The 20514-nt window shown below is 55.6% G+C and overlaps 1 protein-coding gene across 1 annotated transcript in view; it reads left to right on the forward strand.

The window, feature by feature from the left end:
• COL27A1 (collagen type XXVII alpha 1 chain) overlaps window positions 1-20514 on the forward strand; it is a 138896-nt gene that overhangs the window by 40152 nt on the left and 78230 nt on the right. The window contains exons 8-14 of the mRNA XM_060608896.3: window positions 3802-3846; window positions 4480-4533; window positions 4996-5040; window positions 7902-7955; window positions 8844-8888; window positions 17201-17254; window positions 19689-19733. Of these exons, the coding sequence (XP_060464879.3) occupies window positions 3802-3846; window positions 4480-4533; window positions 4996-5040; window positions 7902-7955; window positions 8844-8888; window positions 17201-17254; window positions 19689-19733 (342 nt within the window). The remainder of the gene's footprint in view (window positions 1-3801; window positions 3847-4479; window positions 4534-4995; window positions 5041-7901; window positions 7956-8843; window positions 8889-17200; window positions 17255-19688; window positions 19734-20514) is intronic.

The raw sequence follows: 20514 nt of genomic DNA on the forward strand, positions 1-20514 counted from the left end.
GCCACGCACCTATCGCACACGGGGAAATCACTGCCCGTGGGTCCACCTTGCGGTTACTGCCCACCCCGTAATTGCTGGGGCCCAGGAGAAGATAATGGCTTAGATTCTTCCAGGTCCTGGGGCCCTGTCATTTGAAGCTATTTGGCTGGCCCCAGCTTGGTAAACAGTGTCAAGGTACTTCCAGGGAGCATAGGAACCTCCCCCACCCTCACCCCATGCCTTGGCTGTGCTCAGTCTCTGCTGCTCTCAGCCAGACAGGAGAAATGGGTGTTCACGGCAATGTTCAAGGCCCTTTAGGGTGTGATGATTGAGACAGACCTAGGAATCGTGGCCTTTTGGACAAAGCACAGCCCAGTGGGTCTCGAGTCCTAGGGAACAGTCTGGGCTTGACCATAACTTGCTAAGTAACCTTGGCCAAGTCCCTTCCCCCTGGGAAGTTTCTCAGGCCTGTCCAATGACAAAGGTGGTCAAATTGATGGCTTAGGTCCCTTTCACCTCAGATATTCCAGGGTTCCATGACTGTCTTCTGTCCTAGTAATGCTGCAATGATCCATATGCTCTATCCCAGGGACGAGGGTCTATAAGGGGGTCTTTCCTTGTGTGGCCCTGTGGCTCTTCTAGGTGGGCCTTGGGCCTCGGTAAGTATGTCTTATCCCATGATTGGGTGGTTAGGATATAGAGATTGGAGTCACAGGCTGGCATTGCCCCTGGGAAGCTGTGTAGCCTCAGGAAAGTCTCTTTACCTCTCTGAGTCTGTTTATTCATCTGGCAAGTGTGCCTTGTAATTCTTACTTGCTAGGGGGTGATTGCAAGGAGTTGATGAACGGATGTATTTATTTAAGGCTTTAGTACCAGGCCAGGCAAAGGGCAGGTCACTGCCCACGTCCCTGAAGATCATTCATTTCCTTTTTTCTGTGTCCTGAGTAAAGGGTTTACTTGAAATCTTCTGAGATTTCACTGGTGGTCCTTCTCTGCTGAAGTGTTGCTTTCTAGCGATTTCTTTCTGGCTGCAGGGGAAGCCAAAAGAGCTGGTGATGCTCAGGGACTCCCTGGTTCCCTTTCATGGTTCTCTTGGGATCTTTGCCCTGTGATTGCATTGGCTCTTTGCAGCAACCCGAGGCCGGCTGAGAATGGCAGAGTGAGGCTCAGAGAAGGCAGTTGCCTGAGTGGAATCACACAGCCTGAGCTCAAGACTCGATTCCGCTCTTCGTGGGCAGGGCTTTGCTTGCTCTTCCTCACGTGCAAGTTCCAAGTGGAGAGAGGCTAATAAAGGCGATTACATGTGTTATATTATGACACGTCCCTGCTCCAAATCCCCCTGTGAGTTCCTGCCATCCTAATGCCTTCTGCGCTCTGGCTTCTGGCCTCTTCTTAACCACCACCTCCCAGCCTCACCCCTCACCCATTCTGCTCCAGTCACATAGATCTTGTTCTTCCTCAAACCCACCAGAGAGCATTCTTGCCTCAAGTCTTTAGCACCTGCTGTTCCCTCTGCTTGGAACACCTTTCCGCCCAGAGCTAGCTCAGCTCATTTATCTCTTCGAGTAGCCTGCCCTGCTGCCCACCTGTGGTCCCACTCTGTCCCCAACACAGCCTCTCTCTGTCGTCTGACTCTGCTCACTTTTCTTCATAGCGTTCGTCACGAGCATGGGTGCACCATTTTTAAAATTTTTATTTTTAATCATGGTAAAAACCATACCACATAAAATTTACCACCTTAACCGTGTTTAATGGTGCAGTTCGGTAGTTCTAAGTACATTCACATCACGGTGGAACCCAACTCCAGACCTTTCCCATCTTGCAAAACTGAAACTCTCCGCCCACGGACACAACAACTCCTTATTTGCCCCTCCTGCAGACATTATATTTTATATTTATTTGTTTTTATATCACCTTAATTAGACCATAAACTCCATTAAGGCAAAGGATGTTGTCTTCTCACTCACCCCATGCCTACAGTGGTACCAGTGCATGGAAGTTCAGTGTTCATTGAATAAATGAATGAAATAGGAAGGTCATGATGGTAACAGCAGCTGGTCTTTACAAGGCCCTTGAATTCAACACCAGACATGGTGCTGGGCACTTTCCACACGTGTCATGTGATCCATAGGCCAACCCTTATATTTCCATTTCCAAAAGATGAAAGCAAGGCTCAGAGAGGTGACCTCAGTGGCTCCAGCTCGTAGGGCCATCCAGTAGCGAGGCAGGATGGTTCCAGATCAACCCGAAACGAGAGATCTTAGCCACTCTGCACGCGAGCGGCCGGCTGTAGCCTATGCTTCTGTTTGCTCAACGGGGGAAAGACCATGTGCCCAGGGTAGAAAACTCTCCCATGTTGCATCAACCTCATGGGCCCCAAATGAGATGTAATCATATCGCTGAGCAGTCCTGAGGTATGAGTAGGTACAGGAGGAATGCTTGTAAACTCCCCAAACGTCTTGGATCAAACCAACTCTGCTGTTTGTAATTAAGAGTCCTGCTTCCCGGGGGCTTGCGGGTGGTGCTGAGTGTGTGTGTGTGTGTGTGTGTGTGTGTGTGTGTGTGTAAATGCATGAACTGTACATGCCCGAGGTGGCTTCGGGTGTCAGAAGGAGCCAGTGGTGAGTGTGAACCCTCTGCTTCTTAGCAGTGGGACTCAGAGCAAGTTCTTGGGGCTTAGTTTTCTCCTCTGTAAAATGGAGATGGGAATTCCTGCCTCCCCCTGCCCCACACCTCGTCTGGCTGTCATAAGGGCCAGAGGAGGTCATGGAGGTGTAGTCTTGGGTGAACAGGAGTGCACAGAGGGGGTCCACAGGCTTATCTCGTTTATCACCATCTGGGGGAGCCGTAGAACGTTGGAGTTCTCAAACACCAGAGCTAACACCCTTGGCTAAGGTCCAGAGAAGGCTAGAAACCCACCAGGGTTGCACAGCAGATGAGGGCTAGTGTCTGAACCAAGCCCTGGGCTCTCTGTGTGAGGGGGCCTAATGGAGATCTGTGTGGCTGCCCTCTCTGAAATGGAAACCCCTGCCTCGTCTTATTTTACAGCTGCTCTAAGGCGATGGAAGCTTGAAGTCTGGGGTTTCCCTTCAGAGAGCCCCTAAGTCTTAGGACATGGCTCGAGTGGTTCATCCCTAGGGCCACGTGAAAGCACACACTTGTTTGATTCTTGATCTAGACACCTGGCCGTGGACCACGGGGACAGAGGGTCAGGGTTAGTACTCGCTCGTTGCCGGAGTCCTTCAGGCATTTGGGTGGCCTCTTCCTCCCCGGAATGAGAGCTGGGACCAGCGGGTTAATGTATTTTGGTTAATGTATTTGGTCGGTATGTGTGAGATCTTTTCTGATAGGGGGCTTGTGAGGAGGGGCAGGTCTTGACCCAGATCCCAGCATTACTTGGTGGTTGAGCATATCCCAGACCTGAAGGTCCTAATTGGCCCACCCATCCCTTGAGAAATCACTCCACCCTGCCTTTGGACGGGCTCACCCCTGAGCAGATTTGGAAAGGATGGTTGGGATACAGCATCACTCCACTGCACGTGCCGTATCCCAGTTCCACTCCCAAAGCCCGCCAAAAGGGCAAACAACTCTACTGATGGCTTCTGGTCTGAGAGCCATTGGTGGCAGAGGAAACCGCAGCAACCTACCAACCTTGATGGACATATGTCCATTCGCTGGTCGCTGAACACACACTGCACCCCTGCCTGACATCCACAGAGCAGGCAGTGCTGAAAAGGCAGGCAGGGAGGCTGGGCCTCTGCCATCCGGTCCACAGGCCCAGGGGTGCCTTCCCCGGGCTGATGTCGTTTCTTCCCCCCACAGGGACACAAGGGCTATCCTGGACCGGCGGGGCACCCTGGAGAACAGGTGAGGGCCGCGGCCCCAGCTCTGCCCTGTTTGCTCTCCACCCGCTCCAGCCCCTGCCTGCCCCTGGCCTCCTCCCCCCGGCCCGGTTCCATGAGTGAGCCCCAGAGCCAGGCAGCTCTGCCTCCCATCCTGCTGGGGCCCCAACCCTACCCCACCTCTCCCCCAGCCACAGCTGCCTAAAGGGGCTGGAGTCCACGCCGGCCTGGCGTTGGCATGAGCCACTCGACTCCAGTTAGAGCCATGAATAGCTGGCCTGTTCCGGGCGATGTTAGGGGATATTATACATGTCGCCACGGGGTTTGCAGGAATTTGGGCTGTGCTGGCCCAAGTCAAACAGCAGCTCCTGCCAGCGTGGGAGAGCCAGCCAGGGCTCCTCAGAGCTTTCTCAGTCCTGGGCTGCTAGCACAGGGGGTTTTGTCCTCCTGAGCTGGTCTGACCGGTTTCACAGAGGGGTGGGCTGGGGGGGGGGGTGCGGGTTGTGCAGCAGGCTGGTGGCTTCCCCTTCCTCCTGATTCATCTCACATTCCTGCCCTTCTCTTTGTCCATTGTAAGCCTCAGTCTCCCACAGCCCCCCAGACTCAGAGCTGGGCAAGGTCCTCTCCTTTCCTTATGTTTCTCTTCGTTCCTTTACAGGGGCAGCCAGGACCTGAGGGCAGCCCAGGGGCCAAAGGTTACCCTGGCAGGCAGGTGCAGTATATGGCTTCTGGAAGCTCGGTGGCCATGGTGGTGTGGAGATGGCCACGGGTGCCCCCCCCAGGCAGAGGGAGGCAGCAGGCTGGGGGCTGAGGAGCTGCGCCCGTCGGGTGGGCACTGAAGAAAGGGCTGTTCAGGGGGCTGGACCAAGGAACCCTCTCTTTGAAGGCAGTAGGGCACAGGTTGCTCAAAGAGAACAGAAGAAAGGCCTCTGGTGCTGTGGGGGTGGGGCTCCAGAGGCTCCTCCCACTCAGTCCCCCTCCCCCCCACCTCTGGCCACTCCCTGGGACTCTGACGAAGAGGTGAGGGCCTCAGGGTGAAGACCGCAGGTCTAAGCCCACTCTCCTTCTACAGAGGGGGAAGCTGAGGCCCAAAGGAGACAGGATTTGCCCTGGGTTGTTGGCAGCAGGTAGGACGTTTCCATATGTCCTTGCCCCTCTGTGTTTTATGCTGCAGGGGTTACCCGGACCGGTAGGAGACCCTGGCCCCAAAGGCAGCCGGGTAAGTGGGCTTTGGCAAGTGCCACTCAGGTGGGGCCCTGGGAGGTCAGTACCCGCCCCCCTAGCAGTCCTGATGGGAGGTCAGGGCTGCGGGGGTCTCTACACAGTGTCTGCCAGGGGGGCTGGGGCTCTGCCCTCGCACCTGAGTGCTCTCTGGAGAGCAGAGGGCGGCAGGGCAGGCAGGTGATGGGGGATCCTTGAGCCAGGTAAACCGCTTGGCTCTTGTGCGAGGCAGACTGGGCAGCAAAGGTTCTGCTGGGTGCTCGGCCAGGGCCCGGCTGCCACAACCAGGCCCAGGCTGGCCATGCCCCCCAGCACATCCCAAGTGCTAGGTGACCTAAGTTAGGGCTACTTCGTCGCCATTAGAATCCTCAGAGGCCTCTCTCCCACTCCCCTCCCGACTGAGGTCTGGGGAGACCACCCTTTTTTAGAGAGCAGGGGTGGCTGATGGGTGATGCTACTCAGGCCCGGAGGCTAATGGAACATCTGCTCTCCCTCTCCTGGAGCAAACCAAACCCTGAGTAGCCAGCAGCCTCACTTTGCCCATCTTTACAATGGGAGCGACATCCGTTCCTACCTCGAGCATAGTTATGGAGATACCAGGAATTTGGAAGCAAGTGCTACTGAAGAGGGGCAGCGGGTGGGGGCTCCCAAGTGGGCTGTGGGCCATGGAGAGAAGGTTCTGGGTGCACTGAATGAGGGCAAATGGAGTTTGAAAGATGAAGAGATGATATGGTGGAATCCCATTGTCTACATACAAGGAAACTGGATTCATGGTCGGGACGTGGCGCCCCGGTTTACTCTGCATGCCTACAGCGGGGCTGGGATGGGGACCCGGTGTCCTGAGGACTAGACTGCTGCCTCTCAAAGAATGCTCAGCAGATGGGTCATACAACCTCGGTCAGGCCGGATCAGGTGTGATGTGGCCTCCACTCCTGAGCCAAAGCTATTTATGGCCACAGTCTGGACCTTAATCCCTGGGGCTGACATGTGGCTGTTAGAGCATCTGGGAGGTGGGCAAGGTCCTCGTTGTGTGGTGATATCGGTGACGATGTTGATGGTGCTGGTGACAGCGGGGGCCGCGGAGGCTCCTGTCCTGGGATGCTGGGCCTCCTTTCCTTCATCCAGCTGTTCCCATGCACCGTGGCCCCAGGGGCAAGCTGATGACATCTGGGGCTGCTTGCTGTTGGCCATGCTGATGGCATCTTGAGACCACCTGTGGGGAGAGAGCTGATCTGGCCCCAGCACCCCGCTCTCTGGGTCACAGGGCGCTGAGCACCCTGGATCAGCCGGGGCCACTCAAGCCACCCTCCCAACCCTGCCACCACCGGCCCCATATTTATAAAAGAGAACGCAGGCTTTGGAATCCGGGCGGCTGGCTTTGAGACCTGCTGTGGCCCTCAGCAGCTGTGGGGTGCTGGGCAAGTTGCTGGACCTCTCTGAGCTCATTTTCTCATCTGTAAACCTGGGATATAGGCCCTGGTCGGCAGGATCAATAAGTGTCCCTCATTACAGTGATGGATATTTACCAGAATGCCAGGAAGGAGGCTCAGTGACCTCCTGACCTACTTGGGAAGAAGGGATGGCTGTGAGCCTGTGTGGGCTGCTCATTTGTGGGAGGCAGTGTAGCCGAGGGGTTAGGAGGCCTGCCCAGGAGGAGTCAGTTGACTCGAATTCAAATACCGGTTCTATCATAGTCCAGCCGTGTGACCCTGGGTGAGTCATTTCACTTCTGGGTCTAACTGTTCACACCTTTACAGGGGGCTGACTGGTAATGCCTGCTTCTGGGGAGCGGGCGTAGTGAGGACACGGTAGATGCTTCATTGCGTGCGAAGCCCCGAGAACTAGGCCTGGCACATAGTTTGTGCTCAGCAAATGTTAGCTTTTGTTAGCGTTATCATTAAATCATTCCACAAAGATCTAGAGAGTGCAGATAATGATAGGAGCTCTGGGCTGGGTCCCCTGCCCTTGAGAAGTTCCCAAGCTAATGAGGACATGAAACATGGACACAGATAATGAAGATACATCGGAGAAAGTGGTAAATCCTGTTGACTGAGGAGCAAATGTGGTGTGTGGGTGGAGGGAAGAGATGGTTTCTGGCGTGGGGCAGCAGGGGTGCTTGCCGGAGGAGAGAGAGCATTGGAGCTGGGCTTGGAAGGGATTGCTCTGCCGTCCCTGGGGTGGGCAAGGCAGGTGGAGGGCGCCTGGAATAGAGGCCAGAAGGTAGAAAACCAGGTGCATGCCAGGGCAGTGGGCTCCCGGCTCCGCTGACTACTTGTGTGGCTTCCTTGTCCGTCCACTGGGGGAGCAGACAGCCCGTGTGCGGTGTCCTTGGGTGGGTTGAATGCCACGGCATACGTGTGCCGGGCGGGACATCGGCGTGCCGGAGTGGCAGCTGCCGGGACTGCTGGCGTTCAGGCAGCCACGGCTGGGTGTGAGCCCCGTGTCCAGGGCCTTTGAGGCCTGGGAGGAGGCATCGCAGGAGCCACGGGCAGACGGCAGGGTCCCTCAGAGCAGGTGGAACCTGCTACCGCTCTAGCCTCTAACCCAGCCGAGAGCTTCCTTTCTGCAGGTCCGGGAGCCCCGGTGCGGGGCGGGCCTCCCCGCCGCGAGCGCCCGCGCCCTTCCCTGGCGTGAGGGTATGTGCCTTTGGACTACATCGTGGAAGCCAGCACCATGCAGTCCATGGGCATATACACTTGCCTCAAGGCCTGTGTCATCGAGGAGCCACGGGAGCCGCCACTGCCACCAGCGAGGAAGAGGAGCCTGGGCGTGGGAGGGCAGTGAGGGGCTGCGGGGACGGGTCGGGCCAGCCACACCCCACCGCTCGGTCCCTCTGACCCCCTACCTGCTCTTTCCTAGGGCTACATTGGACTCCCAGGGCTCTTCGGCCTGCCGGGGTCTGATGGAGAGAGAGTGAGTATGCCTTCTCTGTTTACGTCCCACCCACCTACCCGCTCCCTCTTCCAGGAGAAGTCCTGGAGTCCCTCCTGGAGGAGGTGCCCTTGAGTTGAATAGGAGCTGCCAGGGGGTCAAGTCAGGGCAGACACCTTCCATACGTAAAGGGATGGTGTGTGCAAAGTCCGGGGAGGTATGATAACTTGGCAAGTTTAACAGTCCACACAGTCGAAGCTCTGAGCGCGAGGCCGGAGTGGTAGGAGACAGGTTGGATGGAGCACCTGGGCAAAGTTGTACGGGCGGTCAGGGCCGAGGTCAGGAAGGAGACTCGATTCTGAGAGCCTGGAGAGCTTCTGAAGGGCTTTCAGCAAACGAGAAATGGGCCCACTCTATATTCCAGACCAAGTGTCTGCAAACTGGGGCATGTGGGCCAGATCCTGCCAGCCGTCTGCTTTTATAAAGTGTTCTTGGACACGGCCATACTCCTATGGGTACCCGTTGTCTATAGTTACGTGTACTCGTGGTGCAATGGCAGAGACCCCATGGCCCGCAGGCCTCGGCACCTTCCTCCCTGTCCCTCCCAGCCTCAGCCCGTATTTGGGATCCCACTTGTAACCTCACCAACCACCAAGACCTCGGGAGGGCAGCGGGAGCACCTGCTGAATACCAGGAACGCCGGGTGTTCTCCTAGGCATCTCCCCAGCCTGGGCCCACGCAACCCCCAACCCCGTAGAGCGTAAGGACCATCCCTCTGACCTGCACGTAACTGGCACCTGCTGTGTGCGGCCTTGTGCACGAGGTCGTCCGCGACTTCCTCTCGTGGGTGGCTCTGGGGCCAATTTGGGGCAACGCTGGTTGTCCCCTGTGGAATTCTGCTCTGATCTCTTCCCTGTCTCTCCCCTACAGGGCCTGCCTGGCGTTCCTGGCAAGAGGGGCAAGATGGGTAGGCCGGTAAAGATTTTCCGTGTCTATTATGCAGACTCTATGGGTGAATCTGACTTCCCGTCCACCTGCAGCGTGGGCGCTCTCTGCTTCTGTCTGCCCGGCCACTGCTCTGCTTTGAATGTGTGGGCCAGCATGTGGGGCTGTCTGGGCCTTGTGTCCCCACTGCCAGAACACTGGCCAGCTGCTGCCTGGCTGGAGCTGGGGGGTGCCGTGGCTCTGGGCCCCTCCCGGATGGTGCATCTGTGTGTATGTGTGTAACCGTTGCTGTGCAGTGGGGGCTTCTGTTGTGTGGCTTACTAGTGTCCATGGGCCTGCTCAGACTGGGGGATCACGGCTAGACCAGTGTCTGCGCCCCTGTCAAGGAAAACCCTCAGTCTCCAGGCTGTCTTGGGGTGGCCAGTGTTACTCGTGTGCACACAACTAGGCGGTGGGGTGTGTGGGTAGGCTCACAACAGGTGTGACCCCAAGAGGGGCTGGCAGTAACCTCCAGTTCACCGGCTTTGCCCAGGATTCTCCACTGTGGCAGGAAATTGTCTTCCCCTTCGTAGGGCATCTGCGGGGCAGGAAGAGAAAGCCAAGGCCCAGAGAGGTTATGTAACTTGCCCACAGTTTCACAGTCAACAACAGAACCGGGATTCTAACAATTCCATTAGTCTCCAGGGCTTCTGAACTCAATGGTGGATCAAGACGGCTTCTCAGATTCACTGGCTGGTAGTAATGGTGTAAAAAGTGAATGCCCTAGAATCTTCACCAGACGGGCAAGACGTTAATTCCAATGATCCCCATTACTCACAAGGGTAAACCGAGGCTCCCCCGTGAGGTGGAGTGATATATCCGGTGTCCTTGCTGCCAACTAAGGGAGACCCTGGACTATAATTGAGGCATATTTCTTTCAGACTAACCTCCGTTGGCGGCTTAAGGCCCTTTGTGGCCGCCTACAGTGTAATCCCTAGACTCGGAAGCATTGTCAGCTTGGGGTCTGGGCTTCCTTCTGCTGGTGGTTGATGGAGAAGGGACTGTGGAAGAGGTTAGGACTTGAGAGGTGGCTGGAAGGGGGCCAGGAGCACTCAGTGGTGCCCAGAAAGGGCACATCTGTGATCCTGGGGTTGACGTGCATGTTCATGGGCAACTTACCTGTTTTAGTGTATGGATCTGGACACTCTGGGGCCAAGTGAGGTATATAAAGGGAAGCAAGATCCAGGTCCTGTCTCAAGGACTAGAGGGAAATCTCTCCCTCAGACCTAGACCTCCCTGTGGCCAACAGCCCCTCTGTGCCCTGAGGTCTCACACCCGACACCTGGATCTGAGCAAAGGAGTAGCATGTGATGCTTCTGGCTTCAGGACAAGGACCTGATGTCTGTGAGGGTTGGGCTGGCATCTGGATCTGCTCCTCAAGCTAGGTGACCTTGGGCAAGGAGACCAATCCATCCATCCATTCATCCATCCATCTATCCATCCATCTATCCATCCATCTATCCATCCATCCATCCATCCATCCATCCATCCATCCATCCAGTGAATATTAAGTATATACTGTGGGCCAGGCACTATAGTTAGTGCTGAGCAGTGAGCAAGACAAAGTTCTCATTTTCATGGGCAGACAGACAGACAACGATTGAACAAGAGAATGAACAATGAAAGAATGAATGTCAGATGGTGCCTAGTGTTAAGACAGAGTAAGGTAGGGAGACGGGGGTACAGACTATTAGATAATTTGATCTAGGAATCCTTACTTCCTGAGAAACCTGAATAAAGTGAGAATGGGAGCCCTGTGGCTACCTGGGGAAGAGCTTTCCAGGTTTACGGAACATTAGGTGCAAAGGTCCTGGGGCATTGTTGGCTCAAAGCCTCTGCACTGCAGTTTTCCCAGGTGAGAAATAGGGAAAATAGCTTCTAGTTCATGAGGTCTTTATGCTATGCTCCTCACATAGTAAATGCTCCGTCAGTAGTGGCAGCCATTGTTCCTGTTTGGAGTTTCATGGAGGGCTGAGTCTCTCCGCGCTGTGTCCCTTTGAGCCAATGGCTTTACCTCTCTGGGCCTGTTTTCCCAGAGTTTAAGTTGCAGGGTAGGGCCAGTTTACTTACTTCTATTATGTCAGCTGGGCCCTGTCCCATCACCCAGGCCTGCCTCCAGAGCCATCCATGAGGAGTTTGCTCAGATTCTGTCCTGGGAGCCTGACACAGGACCAGGCGTTGCCACTTCCTAGATACGGAGCTCGAAGCTCAGGGGGTGAATGATGTGGCCAAGGTCTGGGGCTTTGGAGAGTCATTGCTGGGCTGGGATGGGGCAACCAGAACCTTCCCCTCTTGCCCCAAGTGTTGCTATCGAGTGAATGGATTCCAGAGTCCCCTGGGCATAGAGGAGGCAAGACCCTTGAAAACCCGGGCATGCTGTGGCTTCTTCTCCACCCCACCCACCCTACGACGACAGGGACTGCCAGCAGGGCCATGCCTCATCTGCCCCTTCCACCTCCCCCTTTTTCCTCCTTCTAGTGGCCCCTTCTCCCTGCCACGTACCTATTTGCTCCTTGGAGCTGAAAGCCGGGCAGTGCGTGGCCGAGAAGGCAGCACTGGGTCTGAGGTGCTCAGTGCCGTTTTCCTACTTGCATGTGAGACAAGGCCGCTCATTCATTTCTCAGTCAACAAAACTTTATTGGACACCTACCATGCGCCAGGTGCTGGGGACAGAACATATAGTGAGAATGTTCCCCCCAAAAGCAACATTTTTTGAGACCCTTTTACTTGCATGGTAGCTGAACTACATAGGATTCTCCCACCGATTCTTTGAGGTTAGATTGACTACACCCATTTTCCAGACTCGGAAACCAAGACTCAGTCAAAGCCATTTGCTCAGAGACCCTCTGAGGCCTCGAGCTCCTGTAACAGACAGTTCATTTCTTCTTCCTTGCTCCTCACCTTTCGCTTCCTAGGATTCTGCCCTGTCCTTCATGATGGGGGTGTTTCCTTGCACGGCAGTGTTGGGCATGGGTGGGAGGGACCCCCCTTCCTTCAGCAAAATAGTGCTATGGCCACACAGTCCCCCTGAGGGCCGTGAAAGGCCCCTTGGTCCTGGTCCAGCCACCATGACCGGCAAATGGGCACGGTCTGCATCAGATCTGACTTGGTACGTATGCAATAGGACTTCATGTCACAGAGTCCCTCGGGCTTTGTCTCTGCTTGTGCCAGGCCTCTGAGTCTGCCATGCCCTCGGCCCATATGCTCCTTAAGTGGTCTTTAGGGCCATCCCCCTGTGCTCCTGAGCCCTTGATCTGGCTGGTGGGCTGGGGGTCGGGGGAACTCCTTCTGCAAATTTCCTCATGTCAAAGCTTTGGGCCAAGCGATTCCTAGGTATTTATTAGCAAGAGGAAATGTCAGGAGAATGAGCCGAAGTCCCTCATGCCAGATCGCAGCTGGCCTCATTTCTGGCAGGGCCAGTGATGATTTTGCTGCAGTTCATCTCTCTCCAGCAAGAAGAACAGCAGGCTTCATGCACACGGCTTCCTTGGCATCAGGTCAGGAAGGAGGGTGCGTGGCAATCTTTTGCTGATGGGGGCCGAGAGAGAGAGACAGTAGAGGTCAGAGCAGACCGGAGCCACAGGCACCTTAGTGATGAGCTGGCCCAACCTCTTTGTCAGACAGACATCGCTCAGAGAGGCCAGTGAGTTGCCCGAAGTCACACAGCAAGGTGAGTGGCAGAGTCAGGATTCAACCCCAGGACCCTTGCTTGCTCTTCACCTCATACTTCTCTCTGTGCTTGCATCTTTAACTCCAGAGGAAAGCTTAGTCTAAAGCTCTCGTCTCCTCACCTCTGCTAGAATGAAAAATGTGTTGTGGTTTTTCTGAGGAGGGGTCCGGATATTAAGATGTTACAAACTCGGCTGGAGCTGAAGGGGTTTCTCCTGGGCTGTCCCGTCTGGCACAGGGACCTTCACAGCTGGGACAAGGGTCTCTCACAGGAATTAGGAAGACACTGCAAGTGAGTCTCTTGTCGGGCAGGCGTTCTGAATTCACCGTCAAGCCTGCTGGAGCGCCTGGCAAGGCTGGCCGCTGTTCATAGCGTGCCTCATGGCCTCTGGCCGGGCCTGCAAGCCTGGTCGTATGTAGTGAGTCAGGCCGGCAGACCCCCAAGCTTACAGCTGGAAAGGCCCAAGCCTGGTTCCATCTCCTTGGCGTGTGGCTCAGGGACAACTGGGACTTGCCCAAGGCCACACGCCCATCTGGGGTGGGAAGGGCTTCTCCTGGGGTGAACTTTGGCTTCAGGGTCTTCTCAGTTCTCAGACTGTGGGGAGCAGGGAGCAAAGTGACTGAGGACTCGTGTTTCCAGCTGGGGAAACTGAGGCCAAAACAGATGAAAGTTTTTAGCTGTGGTGGTGCTATGAGCTGGGGGGTGTGGTCCCCAGGGTCCCACACTTGAGCTAGAGCCACCCGGGGCTGTTGGTGACCCTGGAATCCTGGCGAGACCTTGACCCCCTCATCCCCTCCTTTGTTCCCTGGGGTGACCCTTCCTGGATGGGTTCCCTAGCGGATTCCAAAAGGGCAGGGTGAAAACATGCTCAGCATCGTGACCTCAAGGGGTCTAAGTCAGCACCCTTGAGGTGCACACGTGTTCTAGAAAAGACTACAGGCTGCTCAAAGTGTGGCAGGAAGGATGCAGGTTAGGCTCATACAGGAATTTCCCAACTGTGAAGAATCTCCATGTTGTAAAGAGGTCCCCGAGATCCTTCTGTGGGTTCTTCCGAGAGGTTATTCTGTATTCCCACTGTTGAGGCAAACCCTAACTGCACGTGCTGGTGCAGTAGAGGTATGGGGACTGCATGACAGCATCTCAGCTCTTCAGGCCGGCTACGCCAGGTGAGTGGACAGAACTGACCATTTTGTAGGTCAGGGAGCTGAGCCTTCGAGACATTAGCAGGACTTTGGATCCTGGAGGCTTCAGGCTTCCCTCTGCCCCTACAGCCCACCTTCTGGAGCAGACAGTTGGGCTAGACGGTGCCTGGAGGCAGGGGAGTGGCTAAGGTGGCCCTCCTGCCTCAGAGGCCTCCTGAGACCTTGGCATCCTGCCACGGAGGTGGTGACAAGGACCACAGCCCCTTTGTTCACATCTATTCCTCCAAGTTGCTGTAGCTAAGACAGAATTTGGAGTCTCACCCTGGAGCCTGATTCTGTCTCCTCCTGGGCCTTGTTCTGCTCAAAGTACAAGGCGTCCAGTTCCCTGGGGGCCCCGACCTGGGGAAGTGGAGACACCACGTGGCTGGGGCCCCGGCAGGGCGCCGAGCTCATTCCTTGGGCCTCGGGCCAGGCTGCTGCAGCCAGCAGCTCAGGCCTGCGGAGGAAGGTCCCACTGCTGGCGGGCCGGGACTGCGTGCACTCCATGCACAAGGAGGCGCGGCCAGACAGAGGAAAGCAGAGGGGGAGGGAGGTGGGGCTACACGTCCAGCTTGGCGGCCGCCTCTCTGAGATCCAGAGGGGCCGGGCCCTGGGGCCCTGGGGCAAGTGCCAGAAATGGGGTATGTCTCCAGTAGTGGAGGGGTGAGGCAGGCTCGAGGGTTGCCCCCTTGGGCACGCTCTGGGCCTTAGTCTCCCAGTGGTGCAGTGAGGTGTGAAAGTCAAGAACGGCTAGGCTGTTTCCATCTTGGATTTGTTGAAGCACCTCTAAAGCTCCCATCTTTCTTTTCTGACCATTATCCTCTTCGTTGCCTGTCTCAATGGGCTGCTGGAGTTTGCTCTTACTGCCACTGTTATGACCCCGCTGTCATCCCCCATTGGCTGTCCTCGGGCTGCTTTTTGTCTGCATAAGTGCGTAACTTCGGGAGTTTGACCTTTCTGATGGTCTCTCCCTTGCTTATACTCCAGAGCTGTGCCACTGCCAGCAAGGGTCACCCTCCAGGAGACACCTCAGCTTCTCCTGTTTATCATCCCCATTGTACAGCAGAGAAAACTGAGGCTTGGGGAGACCTGTGGGTGGTGTAGCCAAGACTGGCATCTGACTGCTCTGCTTCCAAAGCCTCACGGGGGAGGCTGGCCTGGCAACTCGGTCCGAGGGGAGTTGTCGAGCCAGCCTCAAGTGGCCTCTAAATGCAGACCCGGGAGATTGACACCTGCCTGGTGGCTGCTGGGTGTGAATATATTGGGCATTGTAGCCATGATGTGTGCCCAGGGGATGCTGTCGATGTCCCCAGGCTGGGTGGCATTCCTGTGTATGGGGGGGGAGAGGCTCCTTCCTTTCGGGCTTCATCTAGGGGTTGGGACAGGTGTGCTTAGAGATCACATCCCCGCAGTCTAAGCAGGACAGTGGGTCAAGTGAGGGTCTGCCCAAGGTCACACAGCCAGCCTGGACGCAAGCCAGTGCTAGTCTCCAGACACTGGGCTTGGCAAGCAGAGCATGAACTTCCCGAGGCTGCCTGTCATGGGCCATGTGGAATCGGCCAGGGACCTGGCTGGACAGCATTGCCCTTGTCCCCTGACGGACGGTCCTCCTCTCCTGCCAGGCCCCTAACCTCCGCCTCCAGAGGTGGAGGGAGAAACTCAATGCCTCCTGAAGGCTCCTCTTACCACAGCCCACTCAGCTGATGTCTCCTCTTCCAGGAGAGGAGAGGGATCTCCCTTACAGCATAACAAAGACGGGCTGGATTGAGGTGAGGGTAGAATTTGCCAGGGGGACCCCAAGGAGAGGAATCTTAGGTAGGATCAGATGTACCCCCACAAAGCCTTGACCTGGACGTGGGCCCGTAGACACACACACAACCCCACCACTCTGTGAAACCAGCTGAACACACATTCGAGCACCTTCTGTGCGTCGTGATCTGCCCGTGGCCAACTCCTACAAATGTAACATGACAGAGTTCAGACAGGGGGGACCTGGGCTCTGTTGTGCCACAAACTTGCTGTCCTTTTCTGTTTTGCCTTCGCCACTTCCTCTCTGAGCCTGTTTCCCCATCTGTTAAATGGGACTGCTAACCTTTTCCTCAAGGGCAGATGTCAAAGGCAGAGGAAGTCTTGCATGTAAGGCGACTGGCTGGGCTGCAATCTCGTGATTATATCCCCGTGTCCTCCTTTGGGTGTCTGAAGGAAGCCGCACCTCCTGCAGGATGAATGCCAACTCTCACCCTTCTGATCCAAGAGGGCTCCCTGACAGAGGAGGGATCTGAGGGGGCATAGGACAGCTGGACAGGGCAAGGACAAAGACGTGGATACACACGCATTTCAAGGTCTCTTTGCTTGGCCAGGACAGACGTTGTCATTGGGTTTGGGGTTTGTCCTCAGGTTTAATCTACTCGCTGGATTCCCTCAGTTGTGTTAGAAGCCAGACACAGATTACCCTCTGTGAGGAATCTTCACTGAACAGCTCAGGCATCCATTTGGTCAGAAAAAAAAACATGTGCTGTGTTTTTTTATTAAATTTCCCTGGAAAAACAATGATTTGAATTCAAGCAGGGGAGAAGAACAGGTTTCCCTAAATTCCAAGCTGGAGGACTTTCTTTCCCTTTTGAAGTAAAATGGAATTACGCACACCCCCCCCCCCCACCCCTGGGTCCCCAGAGGTGTCCCCACAGCTGATGTTTTTCCAGCTGCCTGTATCCCCAGAGAGTACGGAGTGGGGTCAGGGATGGGATGAGAGGGTCACTCATGCCTGGGCCAGGTGGCTTGGCCTCTCTCGGGGCTGCTGAAACTCACCTTTGGCAGGGGGGCTGACACTCACCAACAGTGTGACCTTGTGTGACTTTGCCACTTAGCCTTCCAGAACCTCAGTTTCTTTATCTGTAAAATAGGGAAAGGATGGCTTTTGAAGAGCCTGTCACAACCACAGAAGGTCTGAGCTGGAAAATGCCGAGGAGGCCTTCCTTTCCTTCACTAGGGGGGAAACTGAGGCTCACAGGGGCAATGGATGTTCTTGAAACTCTCAGCAAGGCCTGTAGGTTCAGGCCTAGACTCAGCTTCCTGACCTCTGTTCTTGTCTCTCCTACCTCATCGGTCCAGGTTTCAGATTTGGTCGGGGGCGGGGGGGGGGGGGCGGGTGGGAGGAAGTGCATTTTCATGCTGCAGAACCACGTAGTAGCTTCTTCTCAGGCTCTAAGTAGATAAGAAAGTTCCCTAGCCATGGGCCCCTTCCCATTAGCCAGTCTTTGAGTTCTTCACGTGGGGGTGTTTGTTGAAGGCACAGGGTGGCTGGAGACCCCACTGCCTGCCCAGATCCCAGAACCAATGGGTGAGAGGCTTCATGGACGCATCCTCGTGTGCCCCCAGGGGTTTGGATGAAAGCCTCTCCCCACAGGTAGAAACACTGATCTGCAGATGTTTGCTCTCTCTCCTGCCTTCAGGGGTTTCCTGGAGACTTTGGGGAAAGAGGCCCTCCTGGACTGGATGGAAACCCTGTAAGTATTTCAAGTCTTTGGGAACAGGAAAGAGATTCCAGAGCAAACACACAGCAGGTTTGAAGAATCCAAGCTTTAGGGTCAGACGGACTGGGTCGAATCCCAGCCCTGCCTCCTCTGTACCCCAGGCTCCTGTGCACTGTGGGTGCCTTGTGCCCCGCCCCCAGGAAAGCCCTCCAGGTCATGGGAGCCCCTGGTCCCAGATCCCCGGACCGTGCCCATCCCCAAGGACTTAGGAAAGTTCATGGGTCACTCCCCACTGGGGAACCCAGGGTTACTGCCATGTTAGAAAGCATCCAAAATGTTTATGGGACAGCAGCGGCCTAGGGGAGCAGATGGTTTGCAGGCCCTGTATGGAGAGAAGAGCCAAGCTCTAAAGAAATCTCCAACGTAGGCATGTTTATAGAGTTTGTAAATAATCGGAGGCCCTCGAGGAGCTAGGTCAGCCTGCCCTGAGTTGCTGAACCCGCCTTTCCCTTCCCATCCCAGGCGCAGGCTCAGGCGGGAGAGGAGGCTCGTTCCCTGCCTGGGGGAGCAGACCAAGTCCAAAGCTCTTTGGAACACCTGCCATGTTCCCCCATCTCTCTTTGGGGCTTCCCACCTAAACAGCTGTGCCCAGCTGTGCTTTCTGTAGAGGTGGCTGCTGGATCCACCATCCGTCCCTGATCACGTACAAATTTCAATTCCACAAATGCTCCCTGAGGCTGACCCAGCCGGGGCTAACCCCTGACTCCCCCCCGGGGGCTAAAGCCCTGGTCTCAGAGGGACTCGGGTTTGAATCCTGCTTCACCACTTGCCAGCCACAGAAGCCTGGATGCATCGGTTCATCTCTCTGAATCTCAGTTTCCCTCCCTGTAAACCTGGGGATCAGATGCCAGCGTCCGAGGGCTATTGTCAGATTGAAATGACAGAGCGCGGGAAGGTGGTTGGCCCACAGTAAGAGTTTCCTGGATGGAGCGGTTGTAAGCAGTAGGTGACAGCGGGCACATTGCCTGCCCTGGCAGAGCTTACGGCTGTCTATCCGGTCCATCATACCAGGCAGAGCAAGATGGGCAGGGTCAAGGGTCCCAGGTGCTGCGGAGGAGGGAAGACTCCTGGGGAGGTGACATGGGATTGGGATGAGGAAAGAGGTGAGGAGACATTCCACATGGAGGAAAGCTCACCAGCAAAGGCACAGAGGTGAGATATCAGAGCCTCTGCTTCAGTATATAAGTTATTGGATCAGGCGTTATAATCTGCGATGCCATCCTGGAAGCCTCCCTGGGGAGGGACAGTGGTGTTTTTACACTCCTGGCCTGGGGGAGCAGAAAGAGGACCTGATGCGTGGTCCTGGCTTTGGCCATCCAGTTGTTGAGTGACCTTGGACAAGTCACTTCCCTTCCCTGGGCCTCGGTTCCCCCATTGTAAAGCCAAGGCTGCTTGTCCCCTCCCCTTCTTGGTGGCTATAGTGATGACCTCCCGTCTGGGCACAGTTGAAGTGAGACAAACACCCTGGGGGATGCTGGCAATTCTCATTGATAATCAGCATCTCTAGAACCTCCCCCCACCCCGCCCTTTTTTTTTTAAAGCTTATTTCTTTTGAGAGAGAGAGTGGGGGAGGGGTGGAGACAGAGGATCCCAAGCAGTCTCTCTGCTGTCAGCATGGAGCCCGATGTGGGGCTTGAACTCACAAACCCTGAGATCATGACCTGAGCCCCAAACCAAGAATTGGACGCTTAGCCAACAGAGCCACCCAGGTGCCCTAGGACCTCTTATTTTTATTCATATCTCTGCATCTTGAACTTGAGCCTAACCCGTCTACCTGTCTTTTCTGGGCAATCGAAGTTCCATTTTTAGAGATGAGGAAACAAACTCGCCCCTGCCACACACAGCCTCATCCCCTGGCCCCTAAGCAAGAGCCCTCTGCAGCATCTCGGAGGCCCGGGGAGCAGGCACTGGAGACTCTCCTTCCGGTGGTGGTGGCCTTCTCTAAGGGTCCCGCACCCCCTGGTTGAGAGAGAGAGAGAGGCCAGCCTGGTAGCTCTCAGCTTAGAGCCCTCACCACTTGACCTTGCACTTGACCTTGGGCACGTCCCATAGCTCTTGAGACTCAGTTTCGCCCGCTATAAAAGGCAGGTGAAATGAGATCTGGGCCAGGCACCCAGCACATCTTCATTGCCGCGATCAGGATTCCACCTCTTCTTTCGCACTTACAAGTGGAAAATACTGGATTTGGAAATCCGACCTCCTCATTTTACAGATGTGGAAAGCGGATGGCAGAAGGGGAAAGGGTCTTGTCCAAACTTCAGGCCAGGCTCCGAGAGTCACTAATTAGGCACAGGGAATGGTCAGCTCCAAGGGATCCCGCTAGGTGCCCACAGGGGGATGGTGTGGCGGGAGTGGCCTGGGGAGGGCGACAGGGCAACTAACCACTTTGGTCTCTTTCTATTTGCAGGGAGAGCTGGGCCTGCCAGGGCCCCGAGGAGTCCCCGGCCTCATTGTAAGTACACAGATTCCTGGTTGGTGGGGGCAAGAGGCAGGGTGTGGGGAGCAAGCGACAAGTCCCAATGAAAAGGTCCCTCTCTCATCAAACCCTAGGAGGAGCTGGGGGAGCAGGACATATCAGTCTGGCCAGGGGGCTGAGGGAGGAGAGCCCTGCTGTGTGTCCTCAGGTGGATCACCTACTTTCTCTGAGCCCCTTTCTTCATTAGTTAAATGAAGATAGGTGCTTGGAGCATGAGAGTGCTGATGTACTTTCACACCTGCTGCCTGTCCCTCGCTCTGCAAGGAGGTCTAGGCAGGTGAGAGCATGCTCATTCGCAGGTGAGATGCTTCCGGTCTGGAGGAAGGAAGTGGCTGGCAGAGGGGCTGAGGCTCTGGGCCATGTTGGGCGGTCTTCCTCATCCTTTTCTTCACAGCACTGACTTTGGAGCCAGAGCACCTGAGCTCAAGTCACGGCTCTGCCACATGCTGACTGTGTGACCTGGGAGATATTACTTATCTTCTTTGAGCCTTAGTTCCTCATCTGTAAAATGGGGACGATGATCGAGTACTCTTGGGGTGGTCATGAGGATGGAATGAGGCATTACATGTACAGTCCTTGGCACAGGGTCTAGCATTTCGTAAGTGTGCAACTAGAGAAAAATATTGTTCTATTAATCGTTGCTGTTACCTCCTGAAATGCCTGGGATGGAGAGAGGCCTGAGGACAGGGACATGGGAGGCAGCCTGACCTCTGACTCCATTCAGGTCGGGGTAATCCTTGTGGAGTGGTTCTATTAG

The sequence above is a fragment of the Panthera onca genome, chromosome D4, assembly GCF_046562875.1.
Source record: "Panthera onca isolate mPanOnc1 chromosome D4, mPanOnc1 haplotype 2, whole genome shotgun sequence".
Taxonomy (NCBI): domain Eukaryota; kingdom Metazoa; phylum Chordata; class Mammalia; order Carnivora; family Felidae; genus Panthera; species Panthera onca.